The following is a 24,727-nucleotide window of genomic DNA, read 5'->3' as shown; positions in this document are numbered from 1 at the left end:
TGAGTTACTCATTTTTCCAGGAAGATATTTTTGAGGGAATTAAGACATAAGGTAATCCACTTGCTCAAAAAGCCTTCACAAACGACGCTACAGAGAAGATGGGAGCCATAATAACCATGCAGAAACATGGTAAGGCACCAAACAGTCCCTTTTGAGACCCACCTTTGTAGTTTTGGTTTTCAGATTTCGTGAAAAAAAAAAGTCTACATTCATTTTCCAGTTATTTGGCTCCACTTACCATATAGGTTCATTGTATTTTAAGAATTACAGACTGTAGTCCATTTGTTGCTCTGGATAACCCGTTAGCCCCCTTTTACAATGTCCTTCTATGGGCTAGACACCCCATCCCACTGGACCACCACAGAACAGGCAATATTATTAGGGTGGTTGATTAAAGTTGATGTTGGAGCATTTAAACACTGTTGCTGCTGGACTGAGAAAACCCAAAAACACAGTAGACAGCGTCCAGTGGGCAGCATCCTGTGTCCACTGAAGAAAGACTACAGGAAGAACAACACAAAGCGATGGATGAACTACTTTTTCTAATAGTATATCTATAAGGTTGACCACAGAGGTAGATGTGATTGTTACAGTGGTTTATGAGAGGACACACTTCATAAAAAAAACTCCAGAAGCACTGTTTTGTCAGACCATCAGAACACACACTAACACATCGCCACAGTTACAGTTTCATTGCAGAGCTGAGAAAGATCCAAAACCCAAATCATTGTATAGCTAGGTGAAAGAGGACAATAATTTTTTAAATGGGGTATGTTTCTATTATTTTATGTGCAGTTATAAGCATGTTATATTTGATCATTTGCATCATGTAAAGCTCTTATGTGTTTGAAATAAACATCTGAAGTGTTGTCAGCTCCAAAATATCAGATTTGTGTTTTTTTTTTATGAAATCCGAAAGCGTATCTTGAAGCCGCTCTCTAATCATAGAAACACACGTGCTGTGTGCTTTTGGATTGTTTTGTTTATGCAATAAGGCGAGTAAATATTTGAAAAAGCTGTGTGTGTCGAATAAGCAGCTTAAGATACAATATAAATCTGTTTGTTTTCATTATGTTATCGGCTCGCGGAGATGAGGAAAGGCTCGAGTTGTCATTCAGTGTGATTCTATGAGAGCTTGGTTTATTTATTTATTTAAGGCCCACCCTCTCCACCTATTTGAGCTGTCAGAAGCAGCTGTGAGCTTTGATTGGTAAGTTTCAATTCCCCTCCCATCCCTTTTCCCATTGGTTTGTTTATACTGTGGCTTTAAAAAGTCTCTCAGTGAAGCATGACGTTTAATTTGCTATAATTCTAGATGACCTGCCAAAAGCCGTCCCAACTCTTCTTCTGGATGCTGCTCCTGTTTCTTTGTCCAATCTAACTCTGTAAGGAACACCACAATGGTGGGGGGGCTACTTTAGACAGAGTACCGAGGGTCCGCTCTCATCGATTATTTATGACCATGTTGATTAGCTGTCACACACCTCACCACTGAGGGAAACATGTCTGATGAGAGAAATATTAAGCATCTCCCACTTTACTATCATTAAACACCACCTCTAGAGAACTCCTTATATCCATACACTGCAAAGAATAATCTTTTAACAAGAGAAACCATCTTGTATCTACACTATATATCGCATAGTTCTCATTCTGAGACTGTTGTAAATACAATGGGGTTTTTTTTACATTTTTTGCCATTTATACATATTTTGAGTGATATTACTTAGTGAATGTGTCTCATTGCATTGCCACAAGTTTGACTAAAAAATCATTAAAATGACTGCTACTGAGACATATTAAGTAGATGAAATCACTTAATCTCTTGTTTAGAAATAGGGGAATGTTTTTGCAACAATCTCAATATAAGACATATTAAATATGAACCAGTCAATGCTTCACAGAGTGGGTAACCAATGAACAGGTGGCCATGCTTAAAACAGAATTTGTAAACTATCTCTGATCATTTTTGCATAAAGTGTAAACTAAATTATACCTTGTATTCTCAGCTTTATAACTTAGGAATGTCTAAACACCTCAGAGTCATCTGTATATCATTAGAAACGGCAGATCCGACCATTTTTAAAATTGCACTGGTGAATCCTCCGGGAGTAATCAATCAAAAAACAGGTGCTCTTTGAAAAAGCATGTTTTATTCAGCAATTATAACTCTTTTTTGGCCCTTCTGCAAAAAATGTGCAATTCTCGTTGTTTCTACTACTATTTTCTTCTTGTGTTTCTAATAATTTCACATATTTTTTACCAATTTTCTTTTCATATTGTGTATTTTAAATAAGCATATAATAAATATCCAATGTACCACAGTTTTCATTAGTTTGAATAATGGCCTTATTAGCCCTAAACAAATTCTGAAGAGATTTCTGAGGTGAGTATATGATTTGAAGGCTTTACATTCATAAATAAGTCAAAATTAACAGGCAAATGTCAAGAAAATATCAAACATCAGTTAATATTTAGACTTCGTTATCCCATATTTCAATAGCCTAAGGTTTTCAGAAAAGAAATAACATGAAATATGGCTGTATCACAGCATTGCTGTTTAACTGGAACTGAAGGGGCACTGACAAATCCAAAAAAAGATAGGGTTTTCATGGTTAATATAATGGAAGAATTTTAAAAGACATATGACCTTGTGTTGGGCTGTAGGTCAGAGTCTGTGAAGTTGTTCTGGTCTGGTCCCCCTCTGTATACTACCTCTCCATCTCGTAAGAGGCAGTACTGAGTAAGAAGGCCATTGGGTTTGGAAGGTTCGCTCCAGTAGAGCTCCACTGATGAACTGTTCACTAACACATGCCTTGGTACCATCCATACACCTAGAGAGAAGAAACTTTATTTTTAGACTCAGTTTGTTTGTATATATAATTGCATACATGAAGCCCAATGCCAACATATTAGTATCTGTGTTCACCAGAGTTATCCGCCAATACCTCTGCATTAAGCTGGAGTGGAGATTGTGATCTAGAATTCATCATATCACATCACTGCCTACCCTCACTAAAGATTATGTGGCTGAACAATTGCAAATAAACACAGCAATGTTCCAATATCTAGTGAAAAGCCTTCTCAAAAGAGTACAGACAGATCCTGTTGCACAGAAAAACAAAATTCCTATAAATAACAGAACTGATTAATAACATAATAACAGTGTAGAGGGAGGAAGTGTCCTCTGTGTGTGTGTGTGTGTGTGTTGTGTGTGTGTGTGTGTGTGTGTGTGTGTGTGTGTGTGAATGTGTGTACTAACCTTCTGGAGCATCTTCCAGTGTGTGTGCTGTTGATATGTTACTTGTTCCACATCCTGCTGCTGTACAAGCAATGAGCAAGAAACTGTAGTAAGTGTGAGGTTGTAAACCTGGAAAACACACACACACACACACACAGAGAGAGAGAGAGAGAGAGAGAGAGAGAGAGAGAGAGAATTACAGGGATGCAGATCACCTATATTTTAACATTCAATTCAATTTAGTGTCAACATTTTACTAAAAGTGATATAACTTCTTACTTTGACTTTCATTAAAGGCTAGAGTATTATTAAAGGCAAATTAATTTTTTCTACTGTAAAAGTATATATTTAAATTTTAAGCATTTTGACACAATAGAACACACTTATTAAAGGTTAAGGTGCATGGTTTTCTAATATTAAAATTAAAAAATGCGACAGATCCTCTACAGGTCATACACTTCTACACTTTTTAACCCACATTTACCAGTTACTTGATGAATTTAAAAAACCTTGGGAAAATAAAGCATGATAAAAAAGAACGATGTGGTACGTTGTAGAAAAAAATCAAATCATGCTTTATTTCCCCCAAATAAGTTAGCAGTGCACTACAATAATTTTCTAACAATAGAAATAATATTTTAGAATTATTTTAAGTACAATAAATTACAGCATTAAAGTAAGTAATTATTATTAGTGACATTTATCACTGACCATTCTCTGGAGATGTAATTCCACCTTGAAATTCAAATGTCTAAAACAGTTGTAAAACTATTACTAAACTTTTTTACAATTATAATCTTATTTTTATGTATAAACTTCTTAATATCTTAATATTCTTACAACTGAAAATTTGAAATAAGCCACTTGTCACTTAAAGTAGACTGATTCCAGGACCCACAGCAGATACCAATCCTATGGATGCTCAAATATCCTTTATAATGCCTAGTACAATGTAAATGCTGTAAATAGTTGTCATATTCCATTATATATGGAAAAATAACCAAAAAATAAACAAAAAAAACAACAAGAAACCACTGAATTTAAAGTTTAGCACATATGTACCTATGGCCACACTACATTTACTACATTGTCAAACAAACACACCAATCATACACGAGACTAACAATCCTCAAATACTGAGGGCTGGGGGGATACTGAGGTTCTGTGAATTGGCTTCAGCAGAACACATACACACATATTTTAGGATGTGGAACCTATGGATATAGAGGGCCAACTGTATTGACTAGATTCAGAATTATTTCACTTAATAAGAGAAATTCTTGCAGAGTACATTTAATTTTATTAATTTTCCTGGTGAATGACTAATGACAGCTCTTTCTGGTAACTGTGGGTTTTATTCATTTTTGTATTGTAAGGATGTAAGGAAATATTTATCAAAAGAAAAATGTAATAATTGCGATGTAAGCTAAATGTTTAAATGTTTTATTAAATAAAACTAACAATAAGAACGCATGAAAAAACTGTCTAACTTCTTTCAGATATCCAGTGTAAACATATTCTGGTGCGTACCTTCCTTTATCAGTTCACTCAAACTCAGATCGATGTCCTGAGACTCTGAGCGTGTTTGGATTAAATAAAGAATTATGTGGTGCATCTTAAACACGAGGAGACAGTGACTTAACAGCATCTTTATCACCATGGAAACCACTTCCACACACAAACACACAGACATCATAAACAACTTAAAACACATAGCAACCTAATCCAATGAGATGATGAATAATTTTCACAACAAATACTCCATCCCTCTTAAAAAATGACATGAATAATTGATAGGTCAGATGTGTAATATAAACAATATAAATGCATACAATTATGTCTAACATTACCTTATAAATATTATGTAGCTATTAAATTTTCCTGGATATTTAGTTTATTCTACTACAAAATGTGTGCAATCAAATAAATTGTTAGGGTAAAAGCTACATTTTCTTTGACCAATTCGATTGCATTTTGCAACATAAACTAATTTAGAATTAAATGCCTGCAACACACTCCAAAAATATTGGGCTATAGTTGTGTTTACCAGTGTGTACCACAAACATTTTAACAATTTGAGAACTGAGGATATAAATAGCTGCACAGTTGCAAGGGTAATTGTTGGCCATTCCTGTTGGGAACAAGACTGTGTCCTCAACAGTTTGTGGTCATTGTTGACTGATTCTGCTCTTCATGGTGTTTCTTTGGATAAAGATCTGAATTATAGGCAGCCTGAAAAAACCATGGACATCCCACAGCACATGTTTCTATGGACATTCTGATTTAAGATGAGCTTGAGCTCGAAGTATTTGACTGTATTTCTCTATAGAATTAATTGATGGATTTCTCCTTCTGTTATAATTTGCTTGCACTTCTTGATGCAACACCTAACTAGTAAATAAAAGTGGTTTTCCAAAGAACTCCTAAATTAATGCGACTTTATTTATCACAGTAGATTGGTGGTTTGTCGTGCAATGTCACCCTCAAGGTCACACATATTCAATGGTGGTTCCGTGCCTTACTCTGAATAAGATTTCACTGGATTTCCTTAATTTTCCAAAATATTTATACATAATTATGGTGAAAGACCAACATTATTATATTTTAAACTCTTTTTATTATATATTTCTTTATATTACTTATACAGTTATATTCTCTTGTTTATAGTGGAATGTTTCAAATCAGTTTCTGTGTTTCATATTTCACTCTTACAATACTCATCCTAAGTGTGTTGCAGAAATCAAATTCTAAATTAATTTATACTTGCAAAAAACGCAACCAAGATGTTCAGTGAATACTTTGGAAAGATATGAAAGAAACAACAGACAAATCACAGATTCTGGTTTTATTACATTTTATAAAATAACCTTTCTGGAAATGTGCTTGTCATTTATTTTAAAGCTTTTAATGTTTACGTATGGAATTTAAAATGGAGGAGGAAAAAATATATACGTGTAATATATATATTATTTTTTTTCCTAGAGTGGGTTCAACTCAGAAGTGGGTTCTATGTAGAGGAAATGTGTAATTTAACCAGGTTGTGTACACTTTTGATTATATAAAATATTTGTAAATATATTAGTTTAGAAGTTACAAGTTTAGAAATATTGAATACAAATGAGAAAAACATCTTCTTTGATATTTTTTTCTGTTTGAACTGAAGGGGGCGCTCTAAGGCTGTTTAAGGAATAAAATAACCAGTAAGAAGAGGGGAAAAAAGGTATCAGTACATAAATAAATATATATAGATGGGTGTCTGAGAGAGAGAGAGAGAGAGTGTGTGTGGGAGGGGGGGGGGGTGCCCACTTTTTACCCCAGTTGGCATCTCAACGTGAAACAAGGGTGGAACTGTCGTCCAAAATAGAGCTCGAAACAAATGACATTAAAAAGGACCTTTATCGACACCCTGCCATTTACCATTTGCATTTGCAGAAGATAAGGTAATGAGAAGATGACAGCACTCCTTAAGGAGGTTGAACATGTATATCCCCTCCTTTTTGGCTGAGAAATCCTACTAACAATTAAGGGAACATCCTTCCTCTGTCTTTTTCTCCCTGTTCACCAAATTTATGGAATCAAATTAACCTCTTTATTCATATGTTAAAAAACCTTGAAATTATGAAATTATAAACCACCCTAACAATGCCTAACAATCACTGTTTACAATTTTTTCCCTACATTTTACATTGTTTTATAAATAAGCCATATCATTTATTAATATTTGTCTTCTTCTTCTTACTCTTCTTCTTCTTGTTATTATTATCAATATTAATATTTTATTTTATTATTACATTTCTTGTATCATTTGCCAAATTTGGTTAGAAAAAAAAAATCATGGCAGAACACATTGAATAAAATAAAAATAAATAATTACATTTTGCATCTGTGTTACAAATTCAATTTTAAATATAGTAAGTTTTAAATTTTTAATGTAATTATATAATATAAATTATTATTTTTAATTGTCCATAAACCATGACTCTCATGGCTGAGAATTCAAAGATTCAAAACAAAAAACAAAATAAATTACAGTGCATAACTAATATGCATGTGCAAGTGCATGTTTTACTCTTACTGGTGAGCATTAATTCAGTACAGATCATTTCAGGAGAAAAAAAATTAAATAAAAAAAAATATGAGGTAATTTGTGATTATACTCAAAGAGCCCGTGCATGGCATCAGTCTTCTCTGGATTTTCCTGAAGAAGCCAAAGTCAAGGTTAAATTATTCCAGCACCGAGGTCAATTACTATCATTACCACATTGTGTTTTCAAATGCAGCACTGTATGGCGCATACACACACACACTATTGAGTAATAAATTATACAATGCACTTCAAATCTGTTATAATTTATGGATTATCTAAACAACAACAACAACCACAAATTCATTACATAAAATATATGTTTTATGCTGCCAGCTATCAAAAATAAGCATAAATGAACTTGGTAATTAGCATGCCTTTTATGATGTAATAGACTATTTAGAGAAATGTGGCAAAATAACAACTGTCTAATAGCTAAATCTGCCTATTAAACATTATTTTGTAAATTACATTAATTTAAATTATCACACAGAACTCAACAATTACTTAATATATGTTATGCTTTATTGCAGTGTGCGTCTGCAAAAATATAAATCAACACATATGCACCCCACTGGTTAATTTGAGTATGTAATCAGCCACATGTATAATACCTCTACTCACTTTTTGATAAATATATATGCATGATGAATAGCAAAGAGAAAAGAGAAATTTGCAGTAGATTTTATATTAACATTTAGGATGCTAAGGTTTGTTTGCCAGATTTATAAATACACTACTTTAACCACAGGTGAAGTGATTACCATTGATTATCTTGGTACTGTGTCATCTGTTGAGAGGTGGGATATAGTAGGCAGCAAGTGAACAGTCAGGTTTTAAACTTGATGTGTTGAAAGCTGGAAGAATGGGCATTTGTAAGGATCAGACTCTGACAAGTGACAATTTGTGATGGTCATAATTTCCTGCTAAGAGCATCTTCAGAACGCACGGTTTTAAAGGTGTTCTGGTGTACACTGGTTAATGACAACCAAAAGCAGTCCCAGAATGCACAACCAGTGAACAAAAACAGGGCTATGGTTGCCCAACCTTCACTGGTGTGTGAGAGAGCAAAGGGGTCAGCATGAGTACACCGTTCCATACACTTGTGTAAGTATGCCAGCCTGTCAGAGTCACTAATACATATTTCAGCAGTTTGTTTTATCTGGAGAATCTATGAGCTGTGGGCACCCATGACCCTGTCTCTGGTACATCTATAAAACTTGATGTTTTGGAGATGCTCTGACCAAAACAATATGACTAGCACAAGTTGGCCCTCGTCAAAGTTGCTTAGATCCTTACACTTGCCCATTTTTTCATGTTTCCATAGCATCAGCTTCAAGAACTGACTGTTAACGTTACATGCAAAATATCAAACCCCTTGACACATGCCACTGTAAGGAGTTAATGTCACTCACTTCACCGTTCGCTGATTTTAATCTTGTGGTGTACATTCATATGCAAAATATTTGGGTGTTCTATTTTTTAACCAACTAAAAACACATGAACCCATTTTCTACATATTCTGTACAGTGGAATATATCTACTGAATTTAACATATTCAGGACTGTGGAAAATTATGGCAAATGTGGCACGTGACAATAACTAAATAAAAAGTTCTGCTGTCTGTAACATTCACCTAGAAATTCAACAAACTAATAAATGTAAAAATTAATTTAGATCACATCCACTATGTGCTTGAACTCATCCCACAGAGAACAGAAAGAACTGAGCAATTATTCTCAAATAGCTTTTAAAGAATCCTACTCCCTACCTACATTTCACCACTCCTTTTGTCCTCATCCCTTTATACCTTTGGGACAGAGAGCCACATTTAAACTAACACTAATGATGCCTTTCATTTATCCAGCCATTATTCATTGGAACAACAAAGAGAGTCTTTGTGGTGGAGACTTTTGGCTCGGACTCACACAGAGTGTCTGTGTCAGTGTTGAAACAAGAAAACGAGCAATTTAACATATTTATAAAGAAATAGAAGTATTGGGTTATACGAGAAGAATTATTTTTAAATATTAAACCAAATTATGCACTATACTGCACTCTATACACTACACTGTACAAATTGTTGTCAAAGCTATTTTTAGTTTATTTCAAGCATAATTTCTTGCCAGATTTCAAAATGTTCCCTAATGGAATAAGACACTTTCTGTGGATAAAATCATTTAAAACCAAAATATCTAGAGATATAGTAAATAATAATATGATTGACCTACATTAATCTCAGAATGAGATTAGAGAGTTTGTTTGAGAGTGACTAGATTTAAAATCATTCAACTTTGCTGACAGATCATATTTTATAGGGTGGAGGGGGCACAGGCAGACCCAGGGTTGGCCGAAACAGAAATTGTTCACCTATTGTCTCTCTATGTCTCAAACTAACCCTGTAGGAGACCTATTTGATATACTAAAACCTTGCCACAAACTGGAGACAACCAAGATATTTGCTACCAGCCCTCTCCCCCCAGAAGGACCGCTCAGGGAGCAACCATTTCCAGCAAGAAAATCTGGTGCACACTCCCAATTCTATTTATCAAAAGAATCTGATCCCAAGAAGATTCCCAGTAGGTCTTCTCTACCCCACCTTGGATTCCTGAGAAGAGCTAGGAGACCCTCTACGTGCCCCTGACCTGCCCATAAGGCTTTACACTTGTCCCAGTTGACTCTGGATGGTGAGGCCTTTGCATATATCACATGGGCCTCAGATAAATCCTTAACCTCCTGACTCTTGTTGACAAAAACTGACATATCATCAGTGTAGGCGGAAAACAATTCCTGAGCATTGAGGTGCTCCTTGAACACAAAAACAGGTTAACCTTTCTCAAAAACAACAGAGCAGTGGATTAATTGCTAGAATGTACAGCTGGCCAGCGTTATCTGGTGCATCTTAACATTGAAAGAGGCAGACTCAACTCCTCACTCCCTTCCTAAAACATGCACACTGCTCCAGTTTACAGCAGGAACACAAAATATATAAAATAATCTCAAACACTAAAAGATATAAGAACATTGAAAGTATAACGATGATCCACACAATCAAAAAGCCAACCCAACAGTCATGACAGGTTACCTACAAAAATACAGAACACCTCTATCCAAGTAAAACGCACCGATTATTGACCTCACAGGGATGCAATAAGACTGCAATAATTTCCAAATCTTTAAGAGGGACAAGTTCCCTTTGTTGTCAAAAAAGAAACAGAGCATGCTGACTTGAACTGGGTAAAAGACGGCAGGCCATCTATGCCTGGATACTTCTCTTCACTAGGTTGCCCATCTAAAGCATTAAGTTCCTGTAAGGTTAAATCAGTATCCAGGGCAACTATAGAATCATGTTCCAGCTGAGGAAGTCCTTTAAGATGTTGTGCAGCAGAGTCCGAGTCACAGTGTTCTGGGGTGTAGAGTGCCGTGCAGAATTCCATTGCAGGTTTATGCGTTTCCCTCATGTCAGTTTTCACTCTCCCATCACAAAGCCACAGACAGACCATTTGCATCTGCTGTGCCATTAAGTGTAGGAAGGGAGGGGGAGTGGAGAAAAACAAAAATAAATTTAATGTATCTTTTAGATAGGATCCAACAGTTTCTGTTGCACGGCTCTTGACATAGTGGGGTTATGACCAACAGTCACCCCAGGCTCCAGAGGGCGTATGTCCTCCCCTAAAGTATGAATGATTTGCCTGATTCTCAAGCTGGAATTAGGAGTGTACTGGAGGTAAAACATTCTGATTTGTGTTTCTCCAATCACACATTACTTTCTCAAAATTTTACTTCTTCCTCTGTTCCCAAAAAAACCTTAAATGTCCAACAGATAACCACATCCTGCAAAAACTTCACATTAAAATAGAAATTTAAAAGCACACTGGAAAAGTGTGACATGTTAAACTAGCAGATACAGAAACCAAATGGTGATCAGAATAACTCAAACGTAAGTGTGGTCCTCAGTAGTACGGTCTACAGTTAATTGCACCATGCAATTACAATCCCCCCAGTAACAACACAACCATCGCTGAACGTTCATTCAATACATAAAAAAAACCTACACACTCCTACCCCATATTTGGAGCATAAACATTAGCAGAGCAGAATTTTGCCCATTCATTCATTTTTCCTAAACCACATTTTTTTTAGATGTAACTGCTGGATGAGCTGCAATCCCATATCAAACAAGAATGGGAAAACATTTGATTTTCAAAACTGCAGTGACTGGTCTCCTCAGTTCCCAATATTTATAGAGCGGTGTTAAAAGAAGGGGTGATACAACACAGAATGTATCAGAATGTGGTCAGAATGTCTCTGTAACATTATTATTTATTTTTTAAACATGGTGCTTGCATCAAATTCAAAACGACCATATATTTTTCATGAAACAATAATCTTTCTCAGTTTCAACATTTGAAATGTAGCCTTTGTATTATTTCCAATATAGGATTTATGATTTGCACATTACTGCATTTGGTTTTCATTTACATACTCCACAGCTTCCCAACAGGACAGCACTATGTTGCAACAGGTATTGTTGATTGTCACACAGCTCCAAAGATCTGGGTCCAAACCTCAGGTCTCTGTCTCCATATGGAGTGAAGATAACTGCTCTTGGCAAACAGGACAAAACTGGGCAAAGGAGAATGCAATATCTATCCATTCATCATTAAAGTTGGGTTTCATTTATTTAGATGTAATAAATATATATGCAACTTCTTACATCTAACCAACTAAGATGAACTTAGACACCCTGACTATATAAAAAAAGGAAATCACACGTACAGTTACACATAAGTTGTCACATTATCTCCTTGTTGATATGTTTGCTTTTCAACATGCCTGCCAACCTTTGGACCTGCCCATCAGGTTTTCAAAATGTCTACTACTCCTTCCTGCAAAGACTTATATTTGGAATTCTCTGTACAATAGGGAAACCCCTGGCTCTTCCTCTTCTTCTAGCAGCAGCACTGTGCTTGCCATCTTTTCATTGCCAAATTTCTAAATGTGTCTCACTGCCAAATCTGCATCAGATCCAATGCCTCACTCCCTTCACCCCCCTTCTTGATCCCAGGGCATCCGATTGGCTCTCCCTTCTCCCTCTGTCTCCTCTGCCAAACCCTGAGCTTTGGAGGAGCCCAAAGGCCTTCAGCCCAAATATCTTCACTCAGCAGAGCACTACTGGGCCCTAGTGGTCCAGAAGCCACCCCCTCATGGTTTCAGACTTAATTACAAACACAAACAGATTTCCAACAGCTCTCCAGTGTCCAGAGAGGCTCAGAGCTCTTCAACACTACAGGGATTTTATAGTGAGTCTCATAGAGAAGAGCACAAAAAAAACCTGTTACAACATGTGTATAGTTAAAAGGTTAACCCATTATGACGTTCTAGCATCTTAGCTTAGTGAAGCCATATATATATATACACTCCTGAGTGACCCCTCCCATTTTTAATACATAGGGATTAATATGATGACCTCCCACCCTCTGCAGCTAAACCAGCTTCAACTTTTCTGAGAAGGCTTTCTGACAAGGTTAAAAGTGTGTTTATGGGAATTTTTGACCATTCTTCCAGAAGAGCATAGGTGAGGTCAGGCACTGATGTTGGAGAGAAGACCTGGCTCGCAGTGTCCATTCAAATTCATCCCAAAGGTGTTCTATCGGGTGGAGATCAGGGCTTTATGTATGTTTTTATCCATGTCTTTATGGACTTACTTTTGAACAGAGAGAGACTGTGGTAACATAATGTGTTTTTTATGGTTGTTTGATTTATCTCTTACCTGTGTTTTATTTATTGTTACTTATTTTAATACAGTATACTATTTATCTGATTTATTTTGGCTGTATGTATTCATGTATAGTCATTAGCCATTTGTATGTACAGCAGTTTGGTCAACCTAGGTTGTGTAAAGAGTGCTTTATAAATAAAGTTTACTTACTTACTTACATCCTTTTCTCTAAAGATTTTGTGGAGATCTCAGTAAAATTTCACAGTGGGCTCAAATTTGCTGAGAAAATACTTCTGAGCACATAACTTAAACCTTTCTCATCAGCACCTTCTCAGTTTAGATAAGAACCATCTACATTTAGATATGCAGTGAGTTTCTATCATTTCTATCAGAAAAGGGTGCATGCCTTCAGAGCTAGTTTATCATTCTCTCTCTCTCTCTCTCTCTCTCTCTCTCTCTCTCCTCTCTCTCTCTCTCTCTCTCTCTCTCTCTCTCTCTTCCTCAGAAAGGAACTCTTCATTCATATTAACTCTGACTGGGAGAAGATCAGATGCTCCCAAACATACGTGCCCAGATCAGATTTCATAATCATGTTATTGATAGTGTCAGCAGCAAAGGAACCACAATCATCCCACTCTCCATCATTACCCTCCCCCCATTCTCACTCACCAGTGAATTATGTAGATAATATTTTCAAATTTCTCCTAGAGAGACACTACCTCAAGTACCTAAAACTGAATTGTTATTCTGAGTGATAATAATGCTAAAATAATAGCGAAAGAATTACATACTATTAATAATATCAAATAGAATAGAGAAATGAGTAGCTGAAAAATATTGTAATAAAGCTTGTCGTATTAATTCTTACATTATAATTAGCATTATTACTTCTACTTTTGATACAATGACTTTGATATTACTACTAGTGAGTAAACAATATTTTTATGTTGGCTTCCTGTATAACACTTTTGCTAAAATAGCTAATATATATTTTGTTCTTATTTTATATATTTTGTGCTACTAAAACTACTACAAATATTATTATCATTAAAATCGTTAGTATCAATACTCCTGAATGAGGTATAATTACCACTAATCGTTATGTCTGTAATTACCATTAATACTACTTTAACCCATCCTAAAAATATTGTGGATTTGTATTATTCAGTTTTGTGACCTATTCTCTTGACCATCTATGTAACAAAACCATACAAAGAAAAATGTCCAATGTTCTTTTTGCCAACTCAACAGTAATTAGCTTGCTCATTGTGTGCTATGTGCAGCTGTCCATCACTATGTACTCAGTCTTAAATGTGTAACCCCACCTCTCATACACTCTCTCTCTATCTCTCTCATACTCACTCTCACACACACACATACACACACACAAACGCAGAGTGACGTATGGCTCAGGGCCAGGAGCTTAGGAAACGAGGAAAAAAAAAATCCCACAAATCAGCAGGACCTCAGGGTGATGGGCAGCAGCTTGTTGCGGGAATCAGGCGTAAATTCAGCTGTTATGCGCTTCCAGAAAACAGTGCAAATAAATAAATAATAAATAAAGTTTGAAGGAGATACTGTAAATGCTCTGTGGTTCTGCTGATGGGGAAAGAGCAATTCATTACATGCAATTCTTTACTGACAATAAGTGGTGGGTGTGGTCCACTCTGGATGCACACAATTGTAAGGCTATGAATTACAGAAATATTATAACACAACTAATTGTTATCAATAATTTGCAGCCCCTTGAGTCATGGAAGTAAGTGTACATAGTTTAAAAAAACAAAATAAGAATACATTCTATAATTTAAGTGAGTAAAAACTACTGTCCCAATGTCTGTGACGGTGTGATGGCATGATCTGTGTGATAGATGTCAGCACACATAGTACCTGAACATCATACATAGCACATACTGGATCAGCACCATGCACATCCACTAAAGCTAAATAGGATTTGCTGTGGCCAGTATTTGTGTAGGAAACTGCTGCTGGAGGTGGTGTTGGTGTGGCCAATAGTGGGTGCTGTCAGTGTGGATCCCAATGCCCAAGTGCAGTGACAGGGACACTGCACTACATAAAGAGTGAAGATTAGATGTAAACCTGAGAACCTAAACCATCCTTAGTAAATATCTGCTACATGTGATGGTGAAATACCTTTGAGTTTTCACTTCCTGAAAGTGTATGACACCTGAAAGTGTATTCTGCGGTGTGTGAGATAGGTCCGAGGGTTGGCTTCCTTTGAAGATGTGATACCAGAGAGTGTGTGCTACCTCTGAATGTGTGCTATATGTGAGTGTGTGTGTGATACATGAGTGTGTGCTACATGTGAATGTATGATACCTGTGAGTGTGTACTCCATCTCTCCATGCGTGTGTTTGTGGATAAGCCCTACTCCGGTCTGATTGAGATGATATTCCTGGATGATGCCGTTGGGTTTGGATGCTGGTGTCCAGCTGATGTACAACGACGTGGGGCCAAGAGCTCTCACTGCTGGGGGGGTGAGACCCTCTGGGACACCCTGGACAGTCACTACAAGCACCTAAACACACACATACACACACACACACACACACACACACAGAGAAAAGAATTACAGAGCAATTTGCCCTAATGGAGGCTTGGATATCCTGCTCTAATAGAATGTCACTAGTGGTTTGGGTTCTTGTCTTTAGGAGTGGCAGACTATTAGGAGAAGGCCGTGAGAGGTGGTTAAGGTGGTCCTTTCTTTCTGTTTCTTTCCCTCTCTCACTCTCTCTTTCTCTCCCCTCCTCCTTCTATCCTCTGCTCTCCGCTTGTTTGTATCATGGCCGGGGCAGTGGCCTGATGTGCTTTTTTGTGAACCCACAGAGTGTCTGCTGAGATTAAATCAGCGTCTCCTCATTCCCCCCGACACAGTCGGCCCAGCGCCCCGTGGCCCTCTGGGTAATTGCTCCCCTTGTATTGGGGCAGACAATAATTGCAACTGTTTTGGGGCAAACGCTCGCTGGTGTACAAGTTAATCCCCCACCTTTTAACATCTCCCAACCTGAAAATACCTACCTACACACACACACACACACACACACACACACACCAGTCCACTAGCACTGTTTCTCAATATGGGACTAAACACTAAATTCTTATACTTAAGATAGGCAGATACAGCATGGCAAAACTGTACACTATATTTAAACAAAGGGTATTAACCTGAAATGTATTTCCCCATTTGCTGTGGTACAAGCCTCCATTTTTCTAGACTTTACATTAGATGCTCCAAAATTGATGTGAGGATTTGATGCCATCCACATAAACATTATCGGCCCTCCATCTGTGGCATTTAGTATTCTCCTCTTCCAAAATGTCCTATTATATGGGTCAATGTTTTTCTAAGGAGAAAAATATTCACTACAAGAAACTGCCTCTCCTCTGCTGTTCTGCTTGTTTTAAAACAGTGTGATGTCTATTTAAAACAGGGAACTACTTACACTTACAGACCCTACAGAGATAACTGATTAAAGATGGAGATGACCAAGAAAGGATAGAGAACTAGATCATCAGCTTTGTATTAATAAAAGTGTGATGCTCTCACTTCAAGCTCTCTGTTGCAGGCTGTTCCTTCAGCAAACCTCAGAGGACAGTAATCACCTGATCTAAAACGGTGCGGAAGCAGAGTTTGGTTTGTTCTTTCATCTGCCGTGAACAGTAATTACAGGGAGATAACGGTGATGTGGCTGAGATAGAGGCCCAGGAGAAAAGACGCTGCTATCGAAAACATCCGCTGGACTCAGCACTTTGGAACTAGACAGCAAGAGCTGGGACTAGAGAATTAATTTCTTCATGAATTTCTCTATGACTGTTGTGTAGAAGTTCAGGAAACTGAGGAAACAGCAATGACTATATTTAAACTATCCTTTTAAAACTACACTACTTGGCTAGAAGCTTGTGGATACTCATTCAACATTTCTTCTAAAATGACAGGTATCAATCAGGGCTTTGCTCCTCTTTATTGAAGCAAAATCCTATACTTTTCTGTGAAGACTGTACACTAGATGTTGCAACACTGCTAAAAGGTATTTGGCCTTAAACTATAGTGAGGTTATGTAATAATGTTTGATGGAGCTCCAGAACGCCACATCTATGTGGAGTGCCCTGTTTGATTTAATGATGTTCTATAGAGATTATACATTTGATTCTGATACATTGTAATATTTTATTTTAAAGTTAATTGAAAAAGTTAATAGACTCAAACGTAGGCAATAGTTAATACACTGATCAGCCATAACACTGCAGTCACCTCCTTGTTTCTACAGTACTTGTTCATTTTATCAGCTCCACTAACCATACACCGATCAACCGTAACATTATGAAAACCTCCTTGGTTCTACAAACACTGTCCATTCTCTCAGCTCCACTGACCACGCTGTCTACTTTGTAGTTCTATAATTACAGACTGGAGTCTTAATTAATACAGACTAGAGTGCTGGTATGAGTGGATTAGACAAAGCAGTGCTGCTGGATTTTTTTAAAGCACTCAATGTCACTGTGCTTTGTGCTTTGCTGACTATTCTCTGTTGGTGGACAAAGAATAGTCCACCAACCAAAAATAGCCAGCCAACAGCATTCTGTGTCTGCTGATGAAGGACTGGTGGATTATGAACACAAACTGTGCAGTAACACATACTACCTGTGACTTGGTGGACACAGGATGCTGTTGGCTGAATATGTTTGGTTGGTGGACCATTGCTGTGTCTGATCCTCTTGTACCAGTGAAAGACACACTAACAAACCACCACCTCCATGTCAGTGTCAGTGCAGCACTGAGAATGATCCACCACCCAAATCATACCTCCTCTGTGGTGGTCCTGTGGGAGTCCTGACCAATGACAAACCAGGTGAAAGGGGAAAAATAAAGTTTACAGAGCAGCAAATGAACTATAGTTTGTAATTATAAAACTACAAACTGCTCCTGTGTGGTTAGTGAAACTCAGAGAATGGTCAGTGAGTGTAGAAACCATGAGGTGGTCATAATGTTATGGTTCATTGGTGTTTATTAACATTTTGTAGATTTAGAATTCCATTTTGTAGTCTGTCTATTTTTTCTCTCCATATACTGACAGATCCTGTTCTTGCAGTTCTCCAATCGTCAGGACCATCATACAGCAGGTGATATTTGGGTCGTGGTGGTGATGCAGTGACACTGATGTGATCAATTTGGTGTGTTAGTGTGTGTTGCACTGATAAAGGTTGATCAGACACAGCAGGTGTTTTTAAACACTGTGTCCAATCACGGGCCACTCTAGTAGAAACACCTGCCTCGTTGGTCCACTTTGTAAATGCACAGTCACGGGCTAACAAAGAATCCATCACAACATATGGACTACTTATTGCACTGACTTCAATAGAGTTGATCAACTGGACAATGAATGCAAAACAAGGTAAATTTAAAACCGAGAGGGAATGTGTCATTTTGTATCTGACACACACACACACGCACGCACGCACGCACGCACGCACGCACGCACGCACGCACACACACACACACACACACACACACACACACACACACTCACTTTGCTGGATTCAGTGCAGCCCACTGAAGTGCAGGCCCTCAGTTTATAAGTATATTCCTGGAAAGGCCGGATGCCTCCTGCATCAGTGAAGCTGTGCTCGTTTCCACGGTAACGCTCCTGTCCATCACGTAGAATTGAATAGTGAAGAATCTCACCTGGAACAAAAAAGTCACACAGGCACAAATGTTAAAAAGACAGAGGACATATGTAAAAAATGTGTAAAACATTTGTAAAAAGCTATCTAAAAACTACTTGAGTCACACAGGTCGATATTATAACAGTTAATAACCACAAATATGCATAAAACAATCAGATCTCCAGTTAACTTTTGTTTATCTCTTTTCGTGTGAATGCATAGAGAACCAAAAAGAACACAATGGATGATTTTTGGCTTTGGTCTAAAACCAAGAATATTAAACTATATTATAAACACACTCTCTGAATCAGAGTGAGGAGGCGGAGAACTGTGTTAGTCTGAAATCACAGCAGATTGGATGGTGAGGCATCTGATTAAAGAGAAGAAAGAATTCCTAATGAGCAATCAACGTGTTTCTTTACATATTAAGTGGTCCAGAAGTCTGCTGAAATAGAGCTTGTTATTTTTATTTAGCACTGGCTTTATGAACATGTGAATTCAGGGATTCATAAATTATTAGCTGCAGATTAACTACAGTAACCATGGCATTAATCAGCTTCATACAGTTTGCTGTGTTATTATCCCAGCAGAAAAATAACGGTTGATTCCTGTTTATTGTGGAAATGAGGCTAAATGTACAGAGTCACAATGCCAAGCACAGATTACATAAACTGAGTTCCTTCATGATTAGAGGCCCAATCAGAAATTTCACACAGAAAACTCAAAGCCAGTTTCTGATACAGCAACAAAGCTACTGAATAATAATAGCGGCTTTGCTAGGGCTGACAACTTTTGGCCAATGATGTGCGGACATGAGTAATTTCTGCTATTTTTTGTATAAACTCTTGTATATACTATATATTAATTCATTCATTATCTGTAAGCGCTTATCCAGTTCAGGGTCGCGGTGGGTCCAGAGCCTACCTGGAATCATTGGGCGCAAGACAGGGCACTCACACTCACACATTCACTCACACACTCACACCTACGGACACTTTTGAATCACCAATCCACCTACCAACTTGTGTTTTTGGACTGTGGGAGGAAACCGGAGCACCTGGAGGAAACCCATGCAGACACAGGGAGAACACACCAAACTCCTCACAGACAGTCACCCGGAGCGGGAATCGAACCCACAACCTCCAGGTCCCTGGAACTGTGTGATAGCGACACTACCTGCTGCGCCACTGTTCTGCCCCTATACTATTTATTATGTATTATAAAATATAACTTGTACAAAATAAAAAAGAGCAAGCATTAATAAGCAATAAATGAAATGGGCTGGTCTGGAGTAGCTACACATAAGACTTGCTCAGTGCTCAAAGCACCATGCTCAGTAGTAAGAGTGGGCTATAGTGGGGTTATAAAGTTCCTCAGAAGTTCCAGAAGTGGAATTATTTTGGAATGATCTGGAGTGAAAACTAAACATGAGCATCTAATCTCACAATTATTTATGTAGCTGAATACATCAAATCCCCACATTAAATATTCCAATAGCTATTATAAAGCCTTCAGAGAAGAGTAAAGGCTACTATTGCAGAACAAAATCCTCCTGACTAATACCCTTCATTTCAGACCAACAAACTCTTGGGATAAGAGGGAAAACTGAATATATATATATATATATATATATATATATATATATATATATATATATATATAAAATATTTGTTGTCAAACCATTTGGCTGCATTGGTGGTGACCAGTTGAGTTGGATGATGTCATCGCGGAGCCCCACCCGTCTCCAGCGAGGGGGTTGAACTCCCAGGGGTGTGTCCTCAATTGTAGTGATGCGGGAGGCAGGGCTAAAAGCTCTCCCTTGTCTGTTCCACGCTCCGACTCTGTATTCATAACTGGTGTAGGGCTCCAGATCTGTGTCTGAATGGACAAATGCATCATTAATACTTACATATATATTATTTTATTAGGTTTTATAATATACATTTGCATACATTTTTGTTTGTTTGTTTAAATTGTATGAACTATTACTGGTTCTATGGTCTTTTATATGTGATTTTGAAGTGAGGAAAAGTATTAAAATAAGTATTAAAAATACTACACTAAACCCAGTTGTTACAAAAGATTATGAAAAGTATGAAAATAAAAGTTAGCATGCCAATCAAAATACACTAGAAATTCTCAACAAATAAATAAGTGTGTCTATGACGGTTAACGGCATAGAAAATCAGTGATGGTTTTACATGCATTATCCCAAATTTTCAATGTACATACAGCATACACAACCTTTTACAATATAATTCAGTACCATTCAGCAGAAATGAAAAAATATCTGAAGGAAACTATTAAAATAAAGTCTATTTCATACCTATGTAAAGTTTTAAACACTGTCAACTGTGATGATGCATAAAGATGTGCACACACACACAAACACACAAACTAATAGCCTGTTCTACTGCAGTATGTGGACCATATGTGATGTGTGTCTTTATGGGGCCTCAGGAGAGAGAGAAAGACTTGCACTAAAACAAACCCTCACTTTGAGGAGCAAACTGGGTCCTCTCTTTACTGCCATGTATTTTCTTTATCGTGCAACAACAGTTTGCTGTGAACCTGCAAGGTTTTCTGTGTTGTGGGTTGGGGAGGTGGGCTGAAGAATGGTGTAAATCACTGGTTCAGCAGGGCACATGGCAAAAGTTCAGTTTAAATCTGGCATGATGACTGAGGGTTTGGTTATATTTATACTGCAAACAGAGTGAGATAATGCTAATACATATCTTGGTCATTTTATATATAAGCTTACATATAAAAACAGGAAGAGAAAATCCCATATCTGAATTACAGTAATCCTGATAAAGTAAATGGACCATGCATCTTAATTTTCTAGGGCCTATTTGAAGGTATCTTGAAACATGTAAACTTTTCCTTTGGTTAGGACTTCAGGAGATGGTAAGAAGGCCTTGCATCAGTGAAGATATTTTGTCAAATAAAGACATAAATTCTACCAACACTGCTAGGAAATGTCAGTGGAAATTCTGTTTGTTATATTTAGAACAACCAATAAAATTTCCATGTGTTACAACCTTACTTTAGTGCTAACGTACTGCTGGAAATTCCAATAGAGCTCAGGTAGATTGGCAGTTTAGAGCTGTTTTATTTATTTACTTATTTAAGTTAGTCATAACTTATATGCGTATAGGAAATTAGATATTTATGGTCTGCATGCCTTGCTCTAGTAGACACAGTTCATCACTGCATTTAAGAACAGGTCTAAAACACTAAAATATTCAGAGGTAGAATTACTTCAGACAAAAAGGTAATTGCCCAAACATATCATAAATCACAAAGATGATTTCTGAGTGAGACATGCTCAATAACGTAACCATATTATGGTGTGTTCAGGTGATCTCAGTGCTGGGTGTCTCCCAGAATTCTCAGTGTCCCTGAATATGAAGCGGGTGGGGGTGGGGGGTAAGGGGGTGTATGGGGTGATGGAAACATCTGGAGGCTTGGGGGGTGCGACAGCTTTAGATCCTGAGCCCAGATGGCAGCACAGCACTGACTAGAATCACTCTCCTCACGCCAGCCAGCCCCCCTCAACTCCTGCATTAGTCTTGATTAAACAGATGCAACTAACCAAATAAATAACGCCCTGAAAGAGCCTCCTCCATAGGGTAGAGGAATAAAAACACACGCCAAAGCTGTGGACCAAGAGGCCTTCTGGGCCTGTAGTTCTGCTGTGTTGCAGATTTTTATATTTTACTGTTTCTCTGGAAGAGGTTGTTAAACTCAATTTTTTCAACATTTCTGTACCATTCAATAAGTCAGATGTGTACAAACATATTGGAAATGCTCTGCTGTCAGAATTATGTGGTCTAGATAAACTGATCAGTCAGAATTGTGCTAAGAACCCGACACCCAACGGTTTTACATCACAAAAAATATCCTTCATTGCCTCATTACACATTATCATATGCACATTAAGCTTGTGTGTGTCTTCACAGTTTAATGAGTTGGAAATATTGAAAAAATGTTATGTTAGGAAAAATTATCACCTTCATCAGCAGTGTGTTCATAAATATTTTCATGTAATCACTTTCTGTTAGGTGATTTTATAGTAGGGCATCTGGTTTGATTCACCAGCATTGAGAGAAAGAATCATTTCTGGAAGTGTTTTTTACCCATATAAATGTATCTGTTTGGTGCTCCGCTGTAGACCAGCTCCTCAGTGCTGGGGCAGAGTTGGCTGTGGGGTAGAGCTGAAGGAATTGATGGTGTTTGCTGGGTTCCAGGAAATTTGGATGAAGTGTGTGTAGCCGAAGGGTCACTGTGTGGAGTGTGTATAGCTGATGAAGAACTGTGCGAAGTTTGTGTATTGTCCAAATCAGCAGGAACCCAAGTACAGATGAACTGCGAAGGGTTAAAATCACACACTCCACAGTACGCCCCCGAGGCAGACGATACAGGACACAAGACACTGGGACGACACTTTTCCTAAAGAAAAAAAACACAAACATCACATCTTTTTATTTTTACATAGCCCAGTATGCATACATCCATACAGTTGGATAGGGGCAACCAGAGTATGCAGAGCAGCACATGTAATTGTAGAACTACAAAGTTCTCTGTGGTCAATGGAGAATCTAATGTGAATGTAAAAACAAGGACGTTTGGTTTACATAAAACACAGAAAAACTAATTTTTTTGCATCTGAAACTTTCAACACTTACAAACAAGGAGGTGGTCATTATGTTATGGCTGATGATAATGTCAGTTGGCATGGAAGTTTACGTAGGTGTCATACAGCCTGATAAATCTGAGTGAAGAACCATTCACATATTAAACCCTCATTAGTGACAGCAGTAAAGAGATAACTGCCGAGTGTGAGCCGATGAGTGTGTATGTATACGCACAACACAGTGAAGAGTGCGGATGCCCCTTAGTCACATAATTACACATTAATGACCACAGGCCCAGTCTGCTTTTCTTCTTTCTCACACATGCTGCCTCCCACTCTCTCTGTACTCGTTCCCTCTTCCTCTCCCTCCCTGCATCTCCTCTCTGTCTTTCTCCTCCTGAGCTCAAGCTGAGTGCAGTATTAGCTCAAGTTCCAATGAAAATCTCTGATTAATGAAGTCTGAGTGAGATCTCCCGCTTTCTGGTGAGACAAGCGCATACATCACGCCTTGTCGTCTCCTATCTTTCACCTCCGCTTCACAACAAGGCTAATTAAAGGTACAATACAGCCTGGGGATGCTAACGTGCCTAACAGTTAGATCACACTTTATTTGCACAACTCTAACAGGTGATAACTAGCTAGATAGCTAGAGTCATTGTAAAGATGTCTATTTAAATGAATAATATTCAGGCATTACTTGCCACAGATGTTGAGTGGCATACACTGTGTAGTGTGTGTGTTTGTTTGTGTATGTGTGTGTGTGTGTGTGTGTGTGTGTATGCAGGAGAATGGGGAGGGGAATGGCATTATGCCTCCCATGATGAGCAGGTGTCCACTTTATTTATTATTTAAGGGCTATTGAAGTGCTTGAGGGCAGCAAATGGTGCTACAGGTAGTGTCACTGCCACACAGCACCAGGGTTCTGGGGTTGTGGGGTTTAACCCTGATTTGGGTAACTGTGAGGAGTTTGGTGTGTTCTCCCTGTGTCTGTGTGGGTTTCCTCCAGGTGCTCCAGTTTACTCCCACAGACAAAAAAAGGTCTGTGTGTTTGACAGCCTGGGTGAGTGTGAGATACACTGTGATGGACTGGTGCCGTGTTCAGGGTGTGTTCCTGCCTTGTGTCCAATGATTCCTGGAAGGCTTGGACTCAAATTGAACTTGAACAGGATGAATCTAATGAAAGTATGAATGAATAAATCATGTATTTAAACTGTGAACAGCTATAAAACAGTTCTTTCAGTTGTTTCAATGTAACCATTTTACTTGCTCTACTGGTTGTGTTTTATGTCTGTTTTGTATTAAGCTCCAATAGCACAGAGATGGCAGTTCCACTGCTCCACAGTCACAGGGCTTTTTATC

The 24,727-nt window shown here is 37.8% G+C and overlaps 1 protein-coding gene across 1 annotated transcript in view; it reads right to left on the bottom strand.

The window, feature by feature from the left end:
* Positions 1 to 24,727, bottom strand: part of ush2a (Usher syndrome 2A (autosomal recessive, mild)) — a 248,165-nt gene that overhangs the window by 40,351 nt on the left and 183,087 nt on the right. The window contains exons 54-60 of the mRNA XM_066670600.1: positions 23,019 to 23,184; positions 22,872 to 22,949; positions 20,413 to 20,610; positions 18,597 to 18,751; positions 15,388 to 15,586; positions 3,263 to 3,370; positions 2,651 to 2,834 (exon numbers count right to left, since the gene is read on the bottom strand). Coding sequence (XP_066526697.1) covers positions 2,651 to 2,834; positions 3,263 to 3,370; positions 15,388 to 15,586; positions 18,597 to 18,751; positions 20,413 to 20,610; positions 22,872 to 22,949; positions 23,019 to 23,184 — 1,088 coding nt within the window. The remainder of the gene's footprint in view (positions 1 to 2,650; positions 2,835 to 3,262; positions 3,371 to 15,387; positions 15,587 to 18,596; positions 18,752 to 20,412; positions 20,611 to 22,871; positions 22,950 to 23,018; positions 23,185 to 24,727) is intronic.

The sequence above is a fragment of the Hoplias malabaricus genome, chromosome 1 (assembly GCF_029633855.1).
Source record: "Hoplias malabaricus isolate fHopMal1 chromosome 1, fHopMal1.hap1, whole genome shotgun sequence".
In the NCBI taxonomy this organism is placed as follows: domain Eukaryota; kingdom Metazoa; phylum Chordata; class Actinopteri; order Characiformes; family Erythrinidae; genus Hoplias; species Hoplias malabaricus.
Note: the sequence above shows the minus strand (reverse complement) of the source record. Positions and strands in the feature narration are given on the sequence as shown.